This window comes from Narcine bancroftii, chromosome 2 (assembly GCF_036971445.1).
Source record: "Narcine bancroftii isolate sNarBan1 chromosome 2, sNarBan1.hap1, whole genome shotgun sequence".
Classification (NCBI taxonomy): Eukaryota; Metazoa; Chordata; class Chondrichthyes; order Torpediniformes; family Narcinidae; genus Narcine; species Narcine bancroftii.
Genome location: NC_091470.1, coordinates 165328473 through 165347463, shown reverse-complemented (window position 1 = coordinate 165347463; position 18991 = coordinate 165328473). Strand labels below are relative to the sequence as shown.

The 18991-nt window shown below is 42.7% G+C and overlaps 1 protein-coding gene across 7 annotated transcripts in view; it reads left to right on the top strand.

Annotated features, from left to right (window-relative positions):
• mtor (mechanistic target of rapamycin kinase) overlaps positions 1 to 18991 on the top strand; it is a 275568-nt gene that overhangs the window by 189761 nt on the left and 66816 nt on the right. For all 7 annotated transcript variants that reach the window (XM_069919038.1, XM_069919040.1, XM_069919037.1 and 4 more), the window contains exon 31: positions 17352 to 17452. In XM_069919038.1, coding sequence (XP_069775139.1) covers positions 17352 to 17452 — 101 coding nt within the window. The remainder of the gene's footprint in view (positions 1 to 17351; positions 17453 to 18991) is intronic.

Below are 18991 nucleotides of genomic sequence, written 5' to 3'. Positions count from 1 at the left end.
GGAAAGAAGTAATAAATAATCACGGTTGGCCAGTAATTTGCTGAATCTGTATTTTTGAGAACAGTTTATAATAAATCTCATGCATAAATGTGTTCTAATTTGTGGAAATATTTCGATGCAAATGCACAAAGGAACTAATTTAGTGATGAGATATCAGTCTATTGTTGCACAATCATGTTGTTATTAATCTTTAATTTATAAATATATTACTTTTAGTAAAGTTATTTTGTGGGTTTGGAAACAGGGGGAAAAACACACACAGAGAACACCATTTTGAGAGACAGCGTGTCTCCTTGTGTCCAGATGTAAATAAACTGTTATCATTGTTCAATTGGAAGCCTGTTTGCTCAAAAAGACAGTTGACTGCTACTTCAGAGCATTAAAACGTAAGACGATGAATGATTGGCAAGGAGAAGCACTTGTGTAACCAGAAGACTCATTGTTGATTTATCTTTCTGAAGAAAATGAGACTAAAGAAGCCAGCAGTGATGTCATGTGATAACGACATTCCAAGAAGCCATCTTTAATATTGAGCCATTCTTCGTCTGAGTCAGAAATGCAGTAACCTTCAGGATTCACGTGATACCAACCATTTCAGTTCTGCGCCGCACTCCCGTGCCGACGCATCTGTCTTTGACCTCGTGCTGTCAAACCAAGACCACCCGTAAACCTTTTCCTTTATTTGCCCCCGTGCTCCACACATTTAAATTTGTGATCAATCAATTCCTATGTAATTGAAGTGCACATTCCAGATTTTATTAAAGGTCACATGTTTACACTTTGGTTTGACCATGTAGAAATTATAGCACTTTTTATACAAAGTCCCCTCATTTTAGAACACCATAAAGTTTGGGACTTATAGCTTCACAGCACTGTTCCCTCAAAGCTGTGTGCTTATGTGCACGCACACACATGTTGCAACCAGTGCAAAAAGGAAATTAACATGCGCACAAAAGGTTAGTGAACCTAAAATAATGTTGTAAATAATAGTAATTATACATATTGAAAATTATCTCTTAGATAACTTTCTGTTAACTAATTAGTCGGTTTTTAAACAAACTGAACAAAGTAGTTCAAAGTATAGAATAAAATCTTAACTAAATAGGTTAGCAGTTTTCAATACAACACAAGTAATACAATTTTATTGGCCATGTGAGATAGGCTATGCCAAAATTATCTTGAAACAATTTCAAGTTTACATTTGCACAAGCATTTAGTGCCCACGTACTTTTGTCACAGGAAGAAAATGGCCACAACAAGATTTTTGGGCACACTGATTATCAAAAGTTAGAGAGAACATTGCTTCACAGGGGTTTAATTGCTTCATTAGTGCATGTATAAGAGAGCTTGGCTTGCTTCTCAGTTTTTGTTCACATTTGCAGTCCATAGTTGCCATTTTTCAAAACGAGGAACAGAGTTGTGCCAACGTAAGTCAAAGAAGTCATCGAGTCTGAAAAGAAGTATAAAACAGTAAGAGATGTCCCCCAAATCTTAGGATTATCAACATTTTATATTACCAAATTTAAAATGTTTGAAGCATCATAAAGAAAAAAAGAGCATACCAGTGAACTCAGTAATCACAAAGGGACAGGAAGGCTGATGACAAGAATTCTCATCAGAAAAATCTCCAAATGCCGACAGATCAGGAGGCAGGTGTGGATGTGTCAATGACTGCTGTCCACAGAAGGCTTTATGAACAGAAATACAGAGGCTACGCTGTAAGATCCAAATCACTAGATAGCCACAGAAACAGGATGGCCAGATTATAGTTTGCCAAGAAGTATTTAAAAGAGCCTTCAGAATTCTGGAAAAAGGTCTTACCAAGATGAACCTATATCAAGAGCGATGGCAAGTGTGGAGGCGTGAAGAACTTTCCAAGATCCAAAGCATTTGTGAAATGTGGGGGTGTTATGGCAGCTACAGGTACTGGTGCACTTATCTTTACTGATGGAACTGCTGACGACAGTAGCAAAATAAATTCTGAGGTGTATAGAAGCATCTTATCTGCTCAAGTTCAAGCGAATGCCTCCAAACTCATTAGATGGCATTCCATCCCACAGCAAAACACTGATCCCAAACATACTGCTGAAGCAACTAAGGAGGTTTTTTTTTTCCTTCAAAGCTTAAAAACTGGAAAATTCTTGAATGACCAAGTCTAAATCCAAGTGAACATGCCTTGTATATGGTGAAGAGAAAACTTAAGGGGACAAGCCCTGAAAGAAGCAGGAGCTGAAGATGGCTGCAGTAGAGGCCTGGCAAAGAAGATACTCAGCACCTGGTGATGTCCATTAATCACAGACTTCTAGCAGTCATTGTATGTAAGGGATATGTAACAAAATACTAAACATAACTACTTTTATATATGTGCCATTGCTATGTCCCAGATATTATGGTGCCCTGAAATGAGGGGACTATATAAGAAGTGCTTTAATTTCTACACGGTCAAACCAAAATGTTTACAAAATAGTCTTTAATATAATATGGAAAGTGCACTTTAAATCACGTAAATTGTTTGATTAGAAATTTAAAATTGTGACGCACAGGGGCAAAGAAAAAAAAAATGTGTCTAGCCTAAATATTATGCTGGGCACTGTGTAATATTTTCTCCCAAGCCCTGGAGCTAACAACATGACAGAAGTGTTACGAGCCCAGAGGAGTCCAAAAACCAGCAGCAACAGAAATTCTTAAATAAAAATGTCTTTAATTTTCTTCATACATAATAATATCAATATTTAACATATTACACTTAACCCCCTTCTAATTCTAAGTGCATGTGTATGTAATGTGCATGTGTTCAGGAAAGTTCTCTGTTTCACTGTCCAGTCATCCACTTTTCACTTCTCCATGTGTGCTGCTATCAGGCAATTTCCCATACTGTGCACAGAATTTAACATTTATGATCTTCACCAGGCCCTGGTGCTTTAACTCATTGGAAGGTCTTTGTTGATTTCAAAGAGAGGTTTCATTGTTCATTAGACTCACGCAAACTGATCTCCTTCAATCAGCCACTTCAGTGTCTTGCCGAAGAAACTGTCCCTTTATGGGTTTTCCCAAAGATTACCTCTTCTTCCAGGTTACCACAGAGTTCTTCGTTTTCCCCTATTTCAGAAGAAGCACATTAACTACCCCCTTCTTCTTGTGATTAACGACAAGGGTTTAGAATAGGCTGAACTCAGAACTCAAAACATGTCTTCAAAAATTTGTTGTAGCAGTAGACAAAAGGGTTGCTCAATCCTCTGCCATTCAGTAATGTCACAGATGACCTGTTGACCTACAATCCATTTACCTGCCTGAAACCCATAGCGCTATCCTCCTGAGCTCCCAGATCCAAACCTCTGATCCAGTCAGGAAGCTTTCAGTTCGTCAGCCCTCTTCAGGACCCCTTCTCTCCCTTGGCACCCTCTGGTTCCAACACCAGATTCCAACAGGCCGGATCCCAGAAGCCGACAGTCGCTGAGCGCTTGCTGGTCCATTGCTTTGGGCACCTTTCCTGCAGGGTGTCTCCCAGGCTTCTGCTTCTCAGTGGGACATAACTCCTTCAAATTGTACTCTTTCCATTCTTGTGGTATTCCATTAATAAATTTAGCTGTTTTATCAAAAACTAACCAACTGAGATTTCTCTCTCTCTCTCTCCAACTTTTTTTTCTCCCTCCCCATTCCTCTCTCTCCCCATCTCTCCCTCTATCCAAGCAGATCCATGCTGATTAGCTTCATTAGTCTGACCATCTTTCAATCCTGGAAACAATCCAGCAATTACTCTTGCTTTGAGCCCTTGGAATCCCAGATGAAGAAAACTTTTATTCTGTCAGCTTGTTCTGAATTTAAACCCAGATCCCGGAACCAGAAGGATAGTGCCAAAGGCACAGTGAAATCTGACCGTGATTTGAGATGATTTCCAGCAAATTTTTGCTGAGAAGTTGCGCTTTGTACCTTGATGCAGAGGGTAGCTGATAGTTTGAGGCAGACTCTTTGTGGTATGTCGTGCGAGTCTAATTAGCACACGCAGCATGTGTTTTGTTGAATATAAACAAGAGAAATGTTCATTGGATTGTCAAATCTTTTTGGCAGAAGCTTAGCTGTTCACACTTTGGTGCTTCGTTGCAATAGCGGAATTTGACATTCTTTAAAATGATGATAGAATGGAAAAAATAATCTTGTAGCTTAGATATTCACTGATCACATATCACTGACATGTAATTGGCCTCAGCACAGGAAATCATTGAAAACATGTTCCTGATGTCTTTATTAATTTAAATAGGCATTTTGCTTTATGCTGTGCACTCCTTTTGTATGTAGTTGTACTACTGCGCAGAGACAGACTTCTTTGGAGCATCATTATTTTATTATTAAATGAACAACTAGCTTGGGGGTCTGGTGACCTGCGTTTCTAATGGATAGGTTCCAAATTAAATGCCTGAGAAACACAGGATGCTTTATGGATTTGGGTTTGAAAAAAATACACTCATTCTTTACCCTCAATGTATCATTTGTGCAAAATATCACACAGGTTAAATTCTGCTTGTGTGCCTTCAGGGTAAAAAAAAAAGGTTATTTTTATGTATTGGAGGCAGCATTCATGACATATGAACAGACCAGAAATACCCTGAATTTGTTTTTGGGGCTCCCCTCGCAGACCTTTTCATCTGGGAGGCGCAGGAGAGAAAATGTCAGAAACGTCGCTCATTGGTCTCGGCGTGAAACAAGCCGGCAACAGTAAAACTTGGTTGGGCTGCAAGAATCTCCGTTGAGAACCTAGCGGTCATTAGAGCGCCGAAAAAAAGAACTGGCCGATATATCACTGAAGAATCTGTGCTTTCAGGACGAAAGGAGATTAATTGCGCGGTACGTCATTCTGAATTTGAGAAATGAATCAATAGCATTGGCGGAATATTGTTTTAGCAACTACATGAATGAATAAAATGATTTCACTTGTGGTATGCACAAGTTAAATTTATAATCTTTGAAGATACTTCATATAGAATGGTACAACAGGCCCTTTGGCCTTCTAGTCTGTGCCAGATTAATATTCTGTCCAGTCCTGCTGAGCTACATGCATTTCCATATCCTTCCATTCCCCTTCTATCAGTGTACCTTTCCAAATTTTCTTAAATGTTAAAATTGAGCCCGTATTCACCACCTCATCTGGCAGCTTGTCCCATACTCCATATGGAGAAATTTTCTCATTTACAATCATTTTAATTACAAAGGCAATTTGGGAAGTTGTTTAGCTGCAATAGTAAATCGGCGCATTTTTTTTGCATATATGGTCCCCACCACTTCCTGCAGGCGGTATTAGTTGAGGATCTAGTGGATACCGCTTTAGTTGCCCATTCAGAGCCAGCTCTCCAGCGCATGATGTCTTGTTTTGCGGAAACTACCAAAATGTTTGGCCTGGAAGTCAGCCTGAAGAAAACTGAGGTCCTCCATCAGCCAGCTCCCCACCATGACTACCAGCCCCCCCCACATCTCCATCAGGCACACAAAACTCAAAACGGTCAACCAGTTTTCCTATCTCGCTGCACCATTTCATCGGATGCAAGGATCGACAATGAGATAGACAACAGACTCGCCAAGGCAAATAGCTCCTTTGGAAGACTACACAAAAGAGTCTGGAAAAACAACCACCCGAAGAAACACACAAAGATCAGCATGTACAGAGCCGTTGTCATACCCACTCTCCTGTTCGGCTCCGAATCATGGGTCCTCTACCGGCATGACCTATGGCTCCTAGAACGCTTCCATCAGCGTTGTCTCCGCTCCATCCTCAACATTCATTGGATTGACTTAATCACCAACATCGAAGTACTTGAGATGGCAGAGTCATCTGCCATGCTGCTGAAGACCCAACTGCGCTGGGTGGGTCACGTCTCCAGAATGGAGGACCATCGCCTTCCCAAGATCGTGTTATATGGCGAGCTCTCCACTGGCCACCGAGACAGAGGTGCACCAAAGAAGAGGTACAAGGACTGCTTAAAGAAATCTCTTGGTGCCTGCCACATTGACCACCGCCAGTGGGCAGATATCGCCTCAAACCGCACATCTTGTCGCCTCACAGTTCGGCGGGCAGCAACCTCCTTTGAAGAAGACCGCAGAGCTCACCTCACTGACAAAAGACAAAGGAGGAAAAACCCAACACCCAACCCCAACCAATCAATTTTCTCTTGCAACCGCTGCAACCATGCCTTCCTGTCCCGCATCGGACTTGTCAGTCACCAACGAGACTGCAGCAGACGTGGACATACCCCTCCATAAATCTTCGTCCGCGAAGCCAAACCAAAGAAAAAAGAGTGGAGAGCAAGAGCAATTGCTTCCTAGAGAGGTGGAAGACCACTGTAAGAAGGTAAAAATGAGGGGAGAGGTATTGAGAGAAGAAAGTGAGTGGGGAGAATTAAGAGTGACGCAGAATGGGGAGGAATAAAAAGATGTGGATAGCACTTGTAGGGCTTGCAACAAACGCTTCCTCTCCCCACTCCACAAAGCAGATCTGCAGATTTATGTCCTTTCAAAGCTGGCGCTTGATATTATTGGCTGCCGGCTCTCTAGTCACTGGCCTGGAGCAGTGCCAGGACATTTCCAAATGTCTAGGTGGGAAATTGGCTCCAGTGCACATCAGTCCACCTGTCGTGTCCTGGTCTCTCTGTCACTCTCATTCCTTGACCAAAGCCTCTTGCTTCCCCCTCTTACCATGCCTTCTTTCTACATAAAAGTCTCATCTCTAGATACCCACATTCCTAAATTGGACGGCACAGTTAGCATATGCCTTTGCAGCACATGCGACTCAAGTTCGAATTCAACGCTGTCTGTAAGGAGTTTGTACGCTCTCCCTGTGTCTGCGTGGGTTTCCTCTGGGTGCTCTGGTTTCCTCCCACCCTTCAAAAATGTACAGAGGTTTAGATTAATTGGAGTATTTGGGGGCTTGTGGGCCAGAAGGTTCCATTGCACTATGCTATATTTAAGTACACACAATCAGATTAGCTAAATACCTCATGGTTGAGGAAATAGGTAAAATTATTTCATATCATGACCATCTCACGACATTACTATTAAAAAAATTAAAATATCAGTGCACGAAAAGTAAGGCAGTGTCTTTGGTTCATTGATTATTCAGGAATCTGATGACAGCGGGGAAGAAGCTATCTTTGGGCCGTTGAGTGCTCGTCTTTAGGCTCCTGTACCTTTTTTCTGATAAGTAGCAAAGTGAAGAGGGGATGGCCTGAGTGGTGCGAATCTTTGAGTATAGAGGCTGAGAAGGAAAGAGGGCTTATAAGCACATGGCATGAGTGGTGTGTCTTTGAGGATAGAGGCTGATAGAGCCCTTCATCAGGACTGGTCAAGGTGCAGAACATGATGGAGTTATTCAGGTTTAAAAGCTATCCCTTTTACGTTGGTCCTTTCTGTTGTCTGACCGGTATGATTATAACTGCAATTAGCATTTTTTAAACCTTGTGATTATTTTTAATTTTTCAAGGACTCTGAAGGGAGTAGACAATGGCAATGGTTGCCCGTAACCATGCACCTTTTTTGGGACTGATGGATGGTAGCAAGACATTCTGTAATTTCAACATTAGATGAAGTTTCACTGGAAAATTACAATATTTGAGGAACTGACAGAATAATAATGGAAATGTATCTTTCTTGTGATAGGAGATATTTTAAGAGTGTGATTTTAAAAAAAAAATCTTCTGTGTGGGGTGCTGACATGCAGTAAGGTTAGCGTGTCCCAAAAGAGACTTTATTAAGGTGGTTTGATTTGGCAGTGAATTAAAGTATTTCTAATATAAACCTACACTAAAAGGAACAGTGGAATGTAAATAACCACTTTCCTTTATAGCCTGTTCATTAAAATATTTTGAATGTTAAAATTAGACTTTAGCTATTTCAATGCTTCCACTGCAGTCAACTCTTGGTGAATTTAGCATAACGGCGTACCTTTTCAAGAGACTGTATCCCTTTTATTGAGTGGCAGTTCAAAACTGTCAGAACAAAATTATCACATCATAACTTAAAATGCATAACTACTTTGAATGGTGTTTCACAGAAGTCCATTTTTTTGTACTTCAGGGCTCCATTTACAGAATTAGAAGGTGTTCCACAGCCTTCAACTTGTTAGGTCTGCTTTGTTCATGAATGAGTGAGTCAAACACCAGACTGAGTCGAAATCAAGGTCCTTTGTTCTTTATTGCCGGATTGTAACACTTGCAACTAACAGTGTTAGTTGGAGAAGGCGCATTCTGCCGTTATCAGCAAATGGTGTTTTTTATATACCTTAGGATACGTACTTAGTAAATTATCATACCATGACATTGTCCAATGAATAAACTGTTGCTGTCCCTCTCTGCTAGCCTCCTGCACATCAATTTGTCATCCCCACTCTTATCTTGAGAGTACAAGGTCACAACTGCATCTTGTTACGGCCCAGCACTGGGTGACTCCCTCTACATTCCCAGCTCATGATGTTTTTACCTAACAAACTTTGTTGGACTAAATTGTGCATTATTATTCTCATTGAATACATTATAAATTTCAGGACCAGAGCTGATTGCCAATTTAAAACTAGCATCCCAACCCAGAGATGGGTTTGCAGTGTTGGTGTTTATACCAAGCATTCAGGGGCTAACACTGCGACCAGAAACAGAGCTGGGAATAAGGCAGCTAGGCCATGACTGTAGGTTTGACTGAATTTTTGCGTTAATCCTGCGTTCGTCCGGTATCCTTTTATTTCCGGAGTGTCCAGAACTCTTGGTCTTTTTCAGTAAAGTTTTGTCAAAGGAGAGGAAGTATGTGTGCTTCGCTTAAAGCAGGATGACATTTTGCTTGGGTACAGAGAAATATGTTCATTTGCATCAGGGTGAGTTAATACTCCTTTTTTTTTCAATTTTCAATTTGTTTTAGAAATCAGATTTCGGATATATTGTCAGACTACACGGCACCACATCACATAAAAACCTGAGATTCTTCTTCCGACGCACCAGTCAGAATGACCACTTGTTGGTAGTGGGGGGAAAAACTGCACAATCAATAATTAATGTAAAGATCAGAGCAAGAAGGAAGAGTGTTAACCGATGTTCAAACCTTCCAGTCTTCCCCACTTACAAGGTGTTTCTCTGAACTAAAGTCCCGACATTATAGTGTGTCCTCAACAACCTTATGACTTTGCATTAAATATAATTAAGGGCCGTATTTCTGAGGTTAAAAAAAAATACAGATACGAAGCCCGCTATGCTTGCGTGGGTTTCCTCCAGGTGCTCCGGTTTCCTTGCACCCTTCAGTGCGGGCAGGGGTCGTAGGTCATTTGGGTGTAATTGAGCAGCATGGGCTCATGGGCTTAAAGGGTCTGTTACCATGCTGTATGTCTAAATTCAAAATGAAAGTCAAACATTTCCATTGACTCCAAATTCTTCTCTTTCCATTTTAAGAATAGTATAAAATTCAGAAATTCTACTTCAAAGCAGTCTGCAAAAAGATTCCTTTATTGTTATGCTTAAACAGGTGTAATATTACACAAAATTGCCTCTCGTCTACCATAAGCCAGACGGATTCGCCACATTATTAAAATAAATTGATTTGGAAAATCCTTGTAAAGTGAAAAAGATGTACTTTGGACAGCGCGGTGACTGCGATGCTCTTACACCGCCAGTGATTCGGATTCTAATCTGGCGCTGTCTGTGTGGAGTTTGCCCGTTCTCCTATGACCTGTATTGGTTTTCCCTGGGTTTCCTCCCACACTTCAAAACATACGGGGCTGCATGTTTTATTTGGTCACGAGTTTAAATGGCCGGAGTTTTCGAAGCAACCAGCAATCTGTGGTTAAGTTTTTCCTGTACTTAAATTTAATGAAAGATGGCAGTGCTGGTGAGGACTCACGGGGAGCAGAAATACAGCACTCCCGTGGGGTCCAGCTGCCCAGTCGACTGCCGTTGGCTCCGCACCGGTTTTGCACAGCCCATTGAGGGAACCAACGGTGTTTTTAGTTCAAATCTCATGACCGCGGGTCTGCGCCCAAGATGTCGACGCATTAATTGGCACCAGCCACGAGCGGCTGTAGTTTCCAGGGAAGTGGTGGACTGGAGCAGGGCACTGAAGGACGGGAAGATCACGTGAAGTGGAGGAGATAGCCCGCAGGGACGGTGACCACGGCGGAGGACCAGTGAGGGGGCTCTGCGGCTGGGGGACCAATACATGTAGCGGGCTGCTGGTGACTTGAGGCGAGGAACCCGTGGAAGCCGTGGGCTGCTGGAGACCACTGACAGGAGACTCGCACCGGGCTGCGGACTGCTGGAGACTGGCTTGAACTGGCTGGAGGGGTGCCAGGTGTCAGGACCGGGATGCGAGGATGTGCTGAGGTCGCTAAAGGGTTCTTGACCGTGTTGGAGGTTCGGATCTGGAGCTCGGGTCGCCACTGGTTTGGACTGGACTCTGTATGGCTGTGGAAGTGCTGGAGGCGAATCTACGGACACACAGTGACTCAGGTTTGGGGTGGTGGTGGGTGGGGGGGTGTGGGGGGAGCTCTCTTTTGCTTCTCTCTCTCTCTGACTGTCAGAGGCACTTAGGCAATTCCTGCCGGTGGCAAATCTGCCTTGTAGCCTGCAAAAAGAAATTACATCTCATATGACACTATTGATAATAAATTGAACCTTGAAATAATAGCACTCTAGCTTAAGGTGTCTTTGTTTACTATGGTCCTGATCCATATGACATTACCCTTCAACAAACAGCATTCTTAGGATTCAGAGGAAGGAACTGTAATCATTACTGCAGTCACTGTGTGTAGGAATGTTGTAACTTTCAGATCATTTGAAATTTGTAATTCGCATTTTTATTAAAAGAAGGTTAGTGTGGATTTCAAAACTTGAATGGAAAGTTAAGGGAGAGAATTCTGGATTCTGTGCCATTGGTTTCACATTTTTTTTATTTGAAAATGAACAGAATCACAAATGCAAACCTAGAAAAATATTATATTTCCCTGTTATGAAAATGGAATTGACTGAAAGTCGTAACAGACTTTTGGCTTGTGTGTCGAAAGCAAAACCCATTTTGTATGTTATGAGGAACTCGTGTGAGGGGGAGAAAGATTTCATTCCATTGCTGAAACATATTTAACCTGATCGTTTGCTCTGATTTTTTTTAAACATACTGATTTATTTTTATATAATTGTTTTTTTTTAAAGAAAAAGGAAATATTTTTACCGACAGCAGATAATTAGTTTAGGAAATGCACCCACAGCCTTTGCCCTATTCCTTTATTTTTTTCCTCCCCCCCTTCTGACATTTTATCATTTAGATTTTAATGTCTCAAAGCCTGAAAGCCATGAAGCATTTTCTAATGTCCTCTTAACGCTCGATTGCTATCAGCAAAATATTTACATTGGGTTGTCAGTGGCTCAGTTCCCATCAGGAATGTGCACTTGTCTCATTCATTTCCTCCTTTCCCCACACAAGTGATCTTGTGATCCGCTCGGTGATTTGGCGTGCCTCACAGGCTGTTTCCAGCTCTCAGGACCATTTATTCCATGATTGTCCTGTGTGGGAGGCGGGGGGAAATGACATCCGTCTCAACCAGAGAATGCCTTGGCAGCATTGAAGACCTCGTGTCAAAAAGCCTTCACAAAAGGTCGTCAATGGTGCTCTCTGCTTCACAGTAAAACGAGTGCAAGTTATCAAATACAGGTTGATCAGCTTCACAGCTTTACAAATGTTCTGTTCCCCTTAGATACTGGTGGGAGCTTTGAACGTTTTGCGTTCTGGATGAAAATTTTGTTTTTGTTCCAAACCATAAGATGTAGGAGCAGAACAAAGCCATTTTAGTCCATCAAACCTGCTCCGCCAGTCGAAGCATGGCTGCTGTATTTTTCTTCTCAGCTCCATTCTCATGCCTTCTCCCTATAACCTTTGACATCCTAACTAATCAGAGAACGTGTCAACCTCTGCTTTAAATCTGCCAATGACTTGGCCTCCACGGGTGTCTTTGGCAATGAATTCCACAGATTCACCACCCTCTGGTTGAAGAAATTCCACATCGTTTCTGTTCTAAAGGGGAGTCCTTTTATTCTAAGGCTGTGCACCCTGGTCCTCGTTTGGAAGCATCTCCACATCCACTCTATCCTGGACTTGCAATATTCAATGAGATTCCTCCTATCACATCCTTCTGAACTTCAGCAAATACATGACCAGAAACTATCAAATGTTATCTTTCTCATTTCCAATATCATTCTCTCCTACACAAGATCATCCTTCCTTATCCATGCGGCTCCATACTATGCTATAAATATGGTCATGGTTATCAGCATTACTTCCTTGCTTTTCTGTTCTGAACATAAATGCTAACATTCCATATGCCTTCCTTATTACAGATACAACCTGCAAGGATGCAGTATTCTTTTCTCAGAACTTTGAACAGAAATCATTTTCTTTGTACATTTGTGCCATGGAACCCATGAAAATAGGATGATCTTATTGAATGGGGATGCTTTAAAGCCAAGGAATTGGGAATTTTACAGAATAATGTTCAGAGTTGAAGGCGACTTCTCAGATTAAATTTAGGCATGGTAACAGGCCCATGCAGACAATTACACCCAATTAACTTCCAACCCCAGGGTACATTTTTGAAAGGTAGGAAGAAACCAGAGCCCCTGGAGAAAACCTGAGCAGGCATATGTACACATGCCTTACAGTGTGGGATTCGAAACTGGCGATCGCTGGCACTATAACAACATTGCACTAACTGCTACGCTAATCTATTTATGTTTATAGTTTTGTTAAATGCACTATTATTAGAAGACAATGTAATGATATGAGGTTTCCTAATATCAAGTTAAACTATATTGTATAATAATGCATTTAAAATTGTGGGTTAGATCAGAAAGTGGAATAGAATGACATGGAAACCATCTTGTTAACATCTCAGTGAGTTCTCACTTATTATTTAGGACTGTTCATTTAGGAGGGAAGGTAACTGAGTTAGCAACTTCTGAAGTAAAACACAAAAGTCTGCAGACATCGTGAGTGAAGTAAATACACAGTGCTGGAGACTCAGCAGGTCTAACAGTGTAGCAAAGATAAAGATACATAACTAACATCTCAGCCCTTCATCAAGGTATGAGCAAAATGTAGGCAGGTACCTGAAAGAAATGGTGGGGGGAAGGTCAGGGGGAGGAGCACTGTCTCACAGGCAGGATAAGGGAGGGAGGGCAAACCAGCAAGCGGGGGAGAGGGAGGGTGGCAGGCCGTTGAATGGCAGCATTATACTGGTGCCATAATGGTACCTTCAATCATTGAATGTAGGTTATTTAACTCAAGTTTATTGTTAGCTGATTACACAAGTGCAACCTGAAGAACCAACATTCTGCGGTCCTCGGTGCAAACACACAGACAAATGATAAATGTGCAGGACAAGTATTCATATAACAAATAAATAAATATAGTTTTGCAAGTATGAGAGTCTCGGGTGGTCAGTGTGAGCCGTTCCTTTGGTCGTTCAGCGTTCTCACTGGCCGTGGGAAGAAGCTGTTCCTCATCCTGGTGGTGCTGGCTCTGATCCTCCTGGATCTCTTCCCTAATGGGAGCAGTTGAAAGATAGTGTGCAGGATGAAAGGAGTCCTCAGTGATTTTTGTGCACCCTCTTCAGACAATGATCTTGGTGGTAGATCATGTTGATGGGGGTGGAGGGAGACTCCAGTGATTCTTTCAGTCAAGTCACTTTATTTATCGTTCATACCATGCTCGCACGGTAAAGGTGAGATAGTGTTTCTCCTGGACCATGGAGCAGATTTACATAAATATGTTGGAATAGAAGTTAAACTGAAATATTAAAATATTAAGACTTGTATTTGTATACTATCCACATATGTTCTAGGAGTACAGGAGCTTAATGGCTTGGGGGAAAAAATTGTTGCTCAATCTGGATGTAAAGGCCTGAGTGCTACGGTACCTCCTACCAGATGGCAGAAGGGAGAACAATTTACGTGAGGGTCCTTTCACCCGCATCGAGTGTTGTAGATGTCCTTCATGATAGGAAGAGAGCCCCCAATGATCTTTTCCACTGGCTTCACTCTCCTCTGCAGGGTCTTTCGTCCTGTGGATTGACGTCCAGTCCACTTCTCTGCAGCAGCTGTACCACACTGTGATGCATCTGGCCAGGGTGCTCTCAGTGGAGTTCTTGTAGAAGGTTGACCTCATGGTGGCCAGTAGCCTTGCTCGTTTCAGCCTTCTCAATCAGTAGTTAATTCATTGGTATTGCGCATCCTGATGCAAAGCTCTGAATTTACGAAGAGCCCAGAAAAACTTGCACAAGAGGGAAAATCACGGGCTTTTCATTTAATCCAGTCAGTCAGAACTTTGGAATGTTCATTTATTGGATTTGAATTTTCTGAGCTCAGTAAAGATCTGTATTTAATCTTTTTGCTTCAGAAAATGTCATCAAAATACCGGGAAGCTTGCACATGGTCATAAAATGAGTCACAAGGTTACAAGGTCTCTTGCATGTGGCTCCTTTTTGATGTGTAAAATTAAAATGATTGCTGTTTATTTTTACTGTCAGTAAAGATTTGCATAGTGCTCTGAAGCTCTGGTGTCTGACAACAGCCATGTGTTTTCAGAAGAAAAGGTTATTCTCCTAGACTAATCAGAAGTGGTGCCAGATCTAAATTAGTGGCAGGTTTAATTTATACCTTCTACCGTAACAGTTCTGGATTTCTACTTAACCTTTTAATCCCTGTTTAAATTATATATTTATTCTGTGTTTTCTATTAAATTGAAAATACAAACTGTGCCTTGTTCTACTCCTTTTTCAAGGTGAATAATGGCATTTCAGCGTTACAGTATATTTTTCTTCATTCACTCTGCAAGTGATGGCGTTGCCAACGTGCTCTCGTGATCGTGCATATGGTCATACAGCGATTTGCTGTTTCCTCCAGTTTTAAATGTGAACAGTCTCAGAGTTCACATTCAGTCCAGTCTGAGCACTGGGAATTCTGATCTGTTTGGGAACAGCACAAATGGCATTGTGAGCAATTCAGATCCAGCCTTTTTCTCCCTTAGCAACTCTTTGCGTTTCTCATCAATCTCCTCTTCTAATCCAGTGAATAATTAAGTGAAATAAAAACATGCTGCTAGAGCTGGTCAAACTATATACTTCGGGAAAACCACAATAAAGGCACATAAACAACATTTTGGGCTTGAATCCTTCCATCAAGGTATGATCAAAATGTAGGCAGCTAAATGGTGAGAGGGGCATTTAGAGGAGCACTGTCCCACAACCAGGAGGTAATAGGTGGATGAGGGAGGGAGGGTCCACCATCAAGCAGGGGTAGGGCAAGATCGCTGTGAATGGAGAGAGAAGGGGGGGGTGGGTGGAGACCTGGAGGAGAGAAGACGGAGCGATGGGGAAGAGAGGGAAAGCGGGGAGTAGGTTAGCAGAAATCCGAGAAGTCGACGCGTTCATGCCATCAGGTTGGAGAGGGCCCCGGACGGAAAGTTGGGTGTTGCTCCTCCAATTTACGGGTGGTCTTGGTTGGACAGCACAAGGCCCTGGACAGAAGCGTCAGTGAAGGGGTGGGGTCGCCGAACTGAAATGATTCCTGAAACCAAGCCAGAACTTCAAATTACATTCAGGAGGGGGTACCTTTTAACACTCACTCCTGTCTTCATCAATATCCACAGGAACACCTCTGACCAGGTGGAAAATCAGCCTGCAGTCGAATTGCGCACAAATCTAGATTTGCCGCAGTAATTGATTGAAGCCAACATCACCCCGGTCCAGATCGGAGACATCTCATTGGACAATATAGTAGCATTGGACCAGTATGACTGAGGAAGGGGCTTCCTTCTCTTGCCTTTGAAATGCGACTGGTAGTGCCCAAAACATTACTGAACACAATTGCTTTCACGGCCATCATTGCTCTTTTTGTTTTTTGCCATGTGGAAATTCTGAAAGAAGCGGCATCCAGCTACGTAGAAGGCTTTCTCACTCCTGCATCTTTCTGACCTGGCAATCTATTTACTTTTCACAAAGAAAGGTAACTTACACAAAGGGACTCCTTCTTTTGCTAATTGCATCCACTATGGACCCAAGAGATGTAACACATTTTCCCAGAGGTACAGTGGATGTAACTTTAGGCGCAAGTTGTTGTTAAGTGTTTGGGCTTCATTAAACTTTCAGTCAAAGCAACTAATGTGGCAAAATTCATGTGCCTTCATATAATGCAGGTAAAAGAAGAGCTTATGCCTCTATTTACTAGCGACATCCAATATTGCACTGTATCTACTCAGAGATACCTAAAATGTGTTTCACTTGGATATATAGAGGTTGCAACCAGCAAAGGAAGAGTCCCTTTGAGTCGGCTGCCTCTCTATATAAATAAAAGCAGGTGGCCCATCTTCCGATTTTGGTGGACAAGGCAAGTACACGTTATTTTCTTTCTTGTCTCACTGGAGGAAGACGTACAGCGTATTAAGTCCGTGCCGACTGCATTGCTTTCGTCCATCCTGATCCCCCATTTAGAGTCACTGGACTCCATCTCCCTTGCAAATCCACACGACCTACTGGGATTGTTGTCTGAAGAGGGCACGCAAAATCATTGAAGATCTCTTCCACCCCGCCCACAGCCTCTTTCAGCTACTCCCGTCGGAGAAGGGAAACAGAGCCAGCGCCACCAAGCAGGGGGACAGCTTCTTCCCACGAGCAGTGAGAATGCTGAATGACCCAAGGAACTCCTCACACTGACCACCCGAGACTCTCATTTTCACGAAACTGTTTATTTCTACATATGAGTACTCGGCCTACGTATGCATCACCTGTCTGTATGTGTGTTAGGTCTGGTTGTATTGTGTGTTTTGCAGTGGGGACCAGAGAACACTGTTTTGTCGGGTTGTCTTAACTTGAGATTCACCTCCTACTTTCTCTCACTTGCCCGTCAGTTCCCCGCTGCCCTTTACCCCGACTCTTGTACCACCCACTAACTCAACCCACCAGGATGCGTTTGGTCTATCGGAGGAAGCGGGAGTGCTCGGGGAAATTTGCCCATCCAGTGAGACCGTGAAAATTCCACAGGGGTCAGCAACCGAGTTCGGGATTGAACTCCAGATCACTGGGGCTGTGTGGCAGCTGCACCAACTATGGCTCCTCCACTGCAGTCCTGTGTCTTTAGTCGTCCTGCGGCGCCATGAACACAACCAATCCTAAATGGAATCTCACCACTGTGCCCCTGTGCACAACCGCAGTGGCTGTATCGACCCGTGGTCTCGCAAAGAGTGAGGAAGAAAAATAAAACACAAGGTCCAGTTTATTTTAAAAACGTGCATGAAAGATAAATGAGTATTTCAGCTGCCTAAACGTATTCTGCCTGTTATTTCAGGGGACAACTCCACCAGCAGTGCTGTGAACAGTGGACCATTGTCTCTGAAGAAACACAAGCTCGAATGGCAAGAATGGCGGCTGCAGCTGCTTGGGGACTTGGTATGTAATTATACTCATCTCTGGGTGGGCAAAGCGAGGCTATCATTGTTCTTTCTGTGACAGAGTCTAGTGATCTTGCACTCGACTAGAGTGCAAGATGGAACTAGAGGATGCCGGCGTTAATATACTTTTACTGAGCACCTTAGGTTTGACCAGGAGCTGTTGAAGTTCTGCCAACTCGCTCTGCTGAAACGTATTCATGAGCATGAGGTGACACCATTAGCTCAAGGCTATGACAGTGCGCCAGCAACCCGGGTTCAAATCCGACGCAGACTGTCAGGAGTTTGTTCTTTCTCCCTGTGATGCCGAGTGTTTCCTCTGGGTGCTCCGTTTTCCTCCCACATTCCAAAGCATGAGCCAGGAGGGCTTTTACTGTGCTTTATCTCTAAATTAAAAATTTTGAGCTCTTATTTACTTTGGTCTGACTTCATATTAAACTTAAATCCTTCCCTGAATATTGCATAGAATTCATTCAGCAGATCACATTCCCCCCCCCCCCCCCCCCCCCACCTTCACTCCTCAGCCAAATCTTTTATCTCCTAAGTGCAGTTATAAGGATACTGATGCCATTTAGAGGTATCCTTATTTCCAAGGTAACAGGCCCTTCCAGCCCAGGAACCCGTGCCACCCAATTACACCCAATTAAGCTACAACCCCCGATATGTTTTGAAGGGTGGGAGGAAATTGAAGCACTGGAGGAAACCCACACTGGCAGGGGGAGAACTAGTGGGTCTAGGACATTCTGGCACCCACATTTTTGGACTCCCAGTTTGGCCCTACTGCTGCCCCCCCTGTAACATTCCCGCCGGCCATGCGCCGACAACCCCATTTATAGGATTTATTGTTATATTTAATAATAATAATTTATTATAAAAATAATCTAACCCTGCCCTGGCAAATGTTTCTGAAACGCTGAAACTCCGAGGTTTGCCGGCCCTACGCCAAACTGTGGGCGCCAAAATGTTCGAAGGGGTACAAAAGTTTTTTTTTCTCGCCATAATATCCATTGCCAAAGTGTGGATGTCAAAATGTTTAATTCTGAGAACGTACAAAGTCCTTACAGATAGCGCTTGGTTCAAGCCTGGGTCAATGGCCCTGTAATAGTGTTGCTGTGACCGCTTTGCGCTAACCATGTCAATTGCTCCATGTGGCATTTTCTGTCGTATTCCACACACTAGCCACTCAATGGATAAAGAGGAGAGGAGCTCCAAAAATCCAACACCCTCACAATGTTGAGTTAGTATTTTAAAATAATTTGACAGAATTATCATATTCTAAAACAAAATCCAACTTGTAGGCTCTTCCTTGCATTTGCTGTTCCAACACGACTTGAAAATGACACAATTATGTTGTTGAGTAATTTTCTTTAAGCAGTGGTACAATAATAAGGGAGAATAGAATTTATTCCTGAGTCATCATGACACAGCAAATGGCTTTAGTCTCCACGAGGTCTGTGATTCTGCTGAACAAGTCAGTCTGCCGTCGCTGTGATTGTAATTTAACGCACAGAGTGCTGGAGAAACTCCGCAGATCACACAG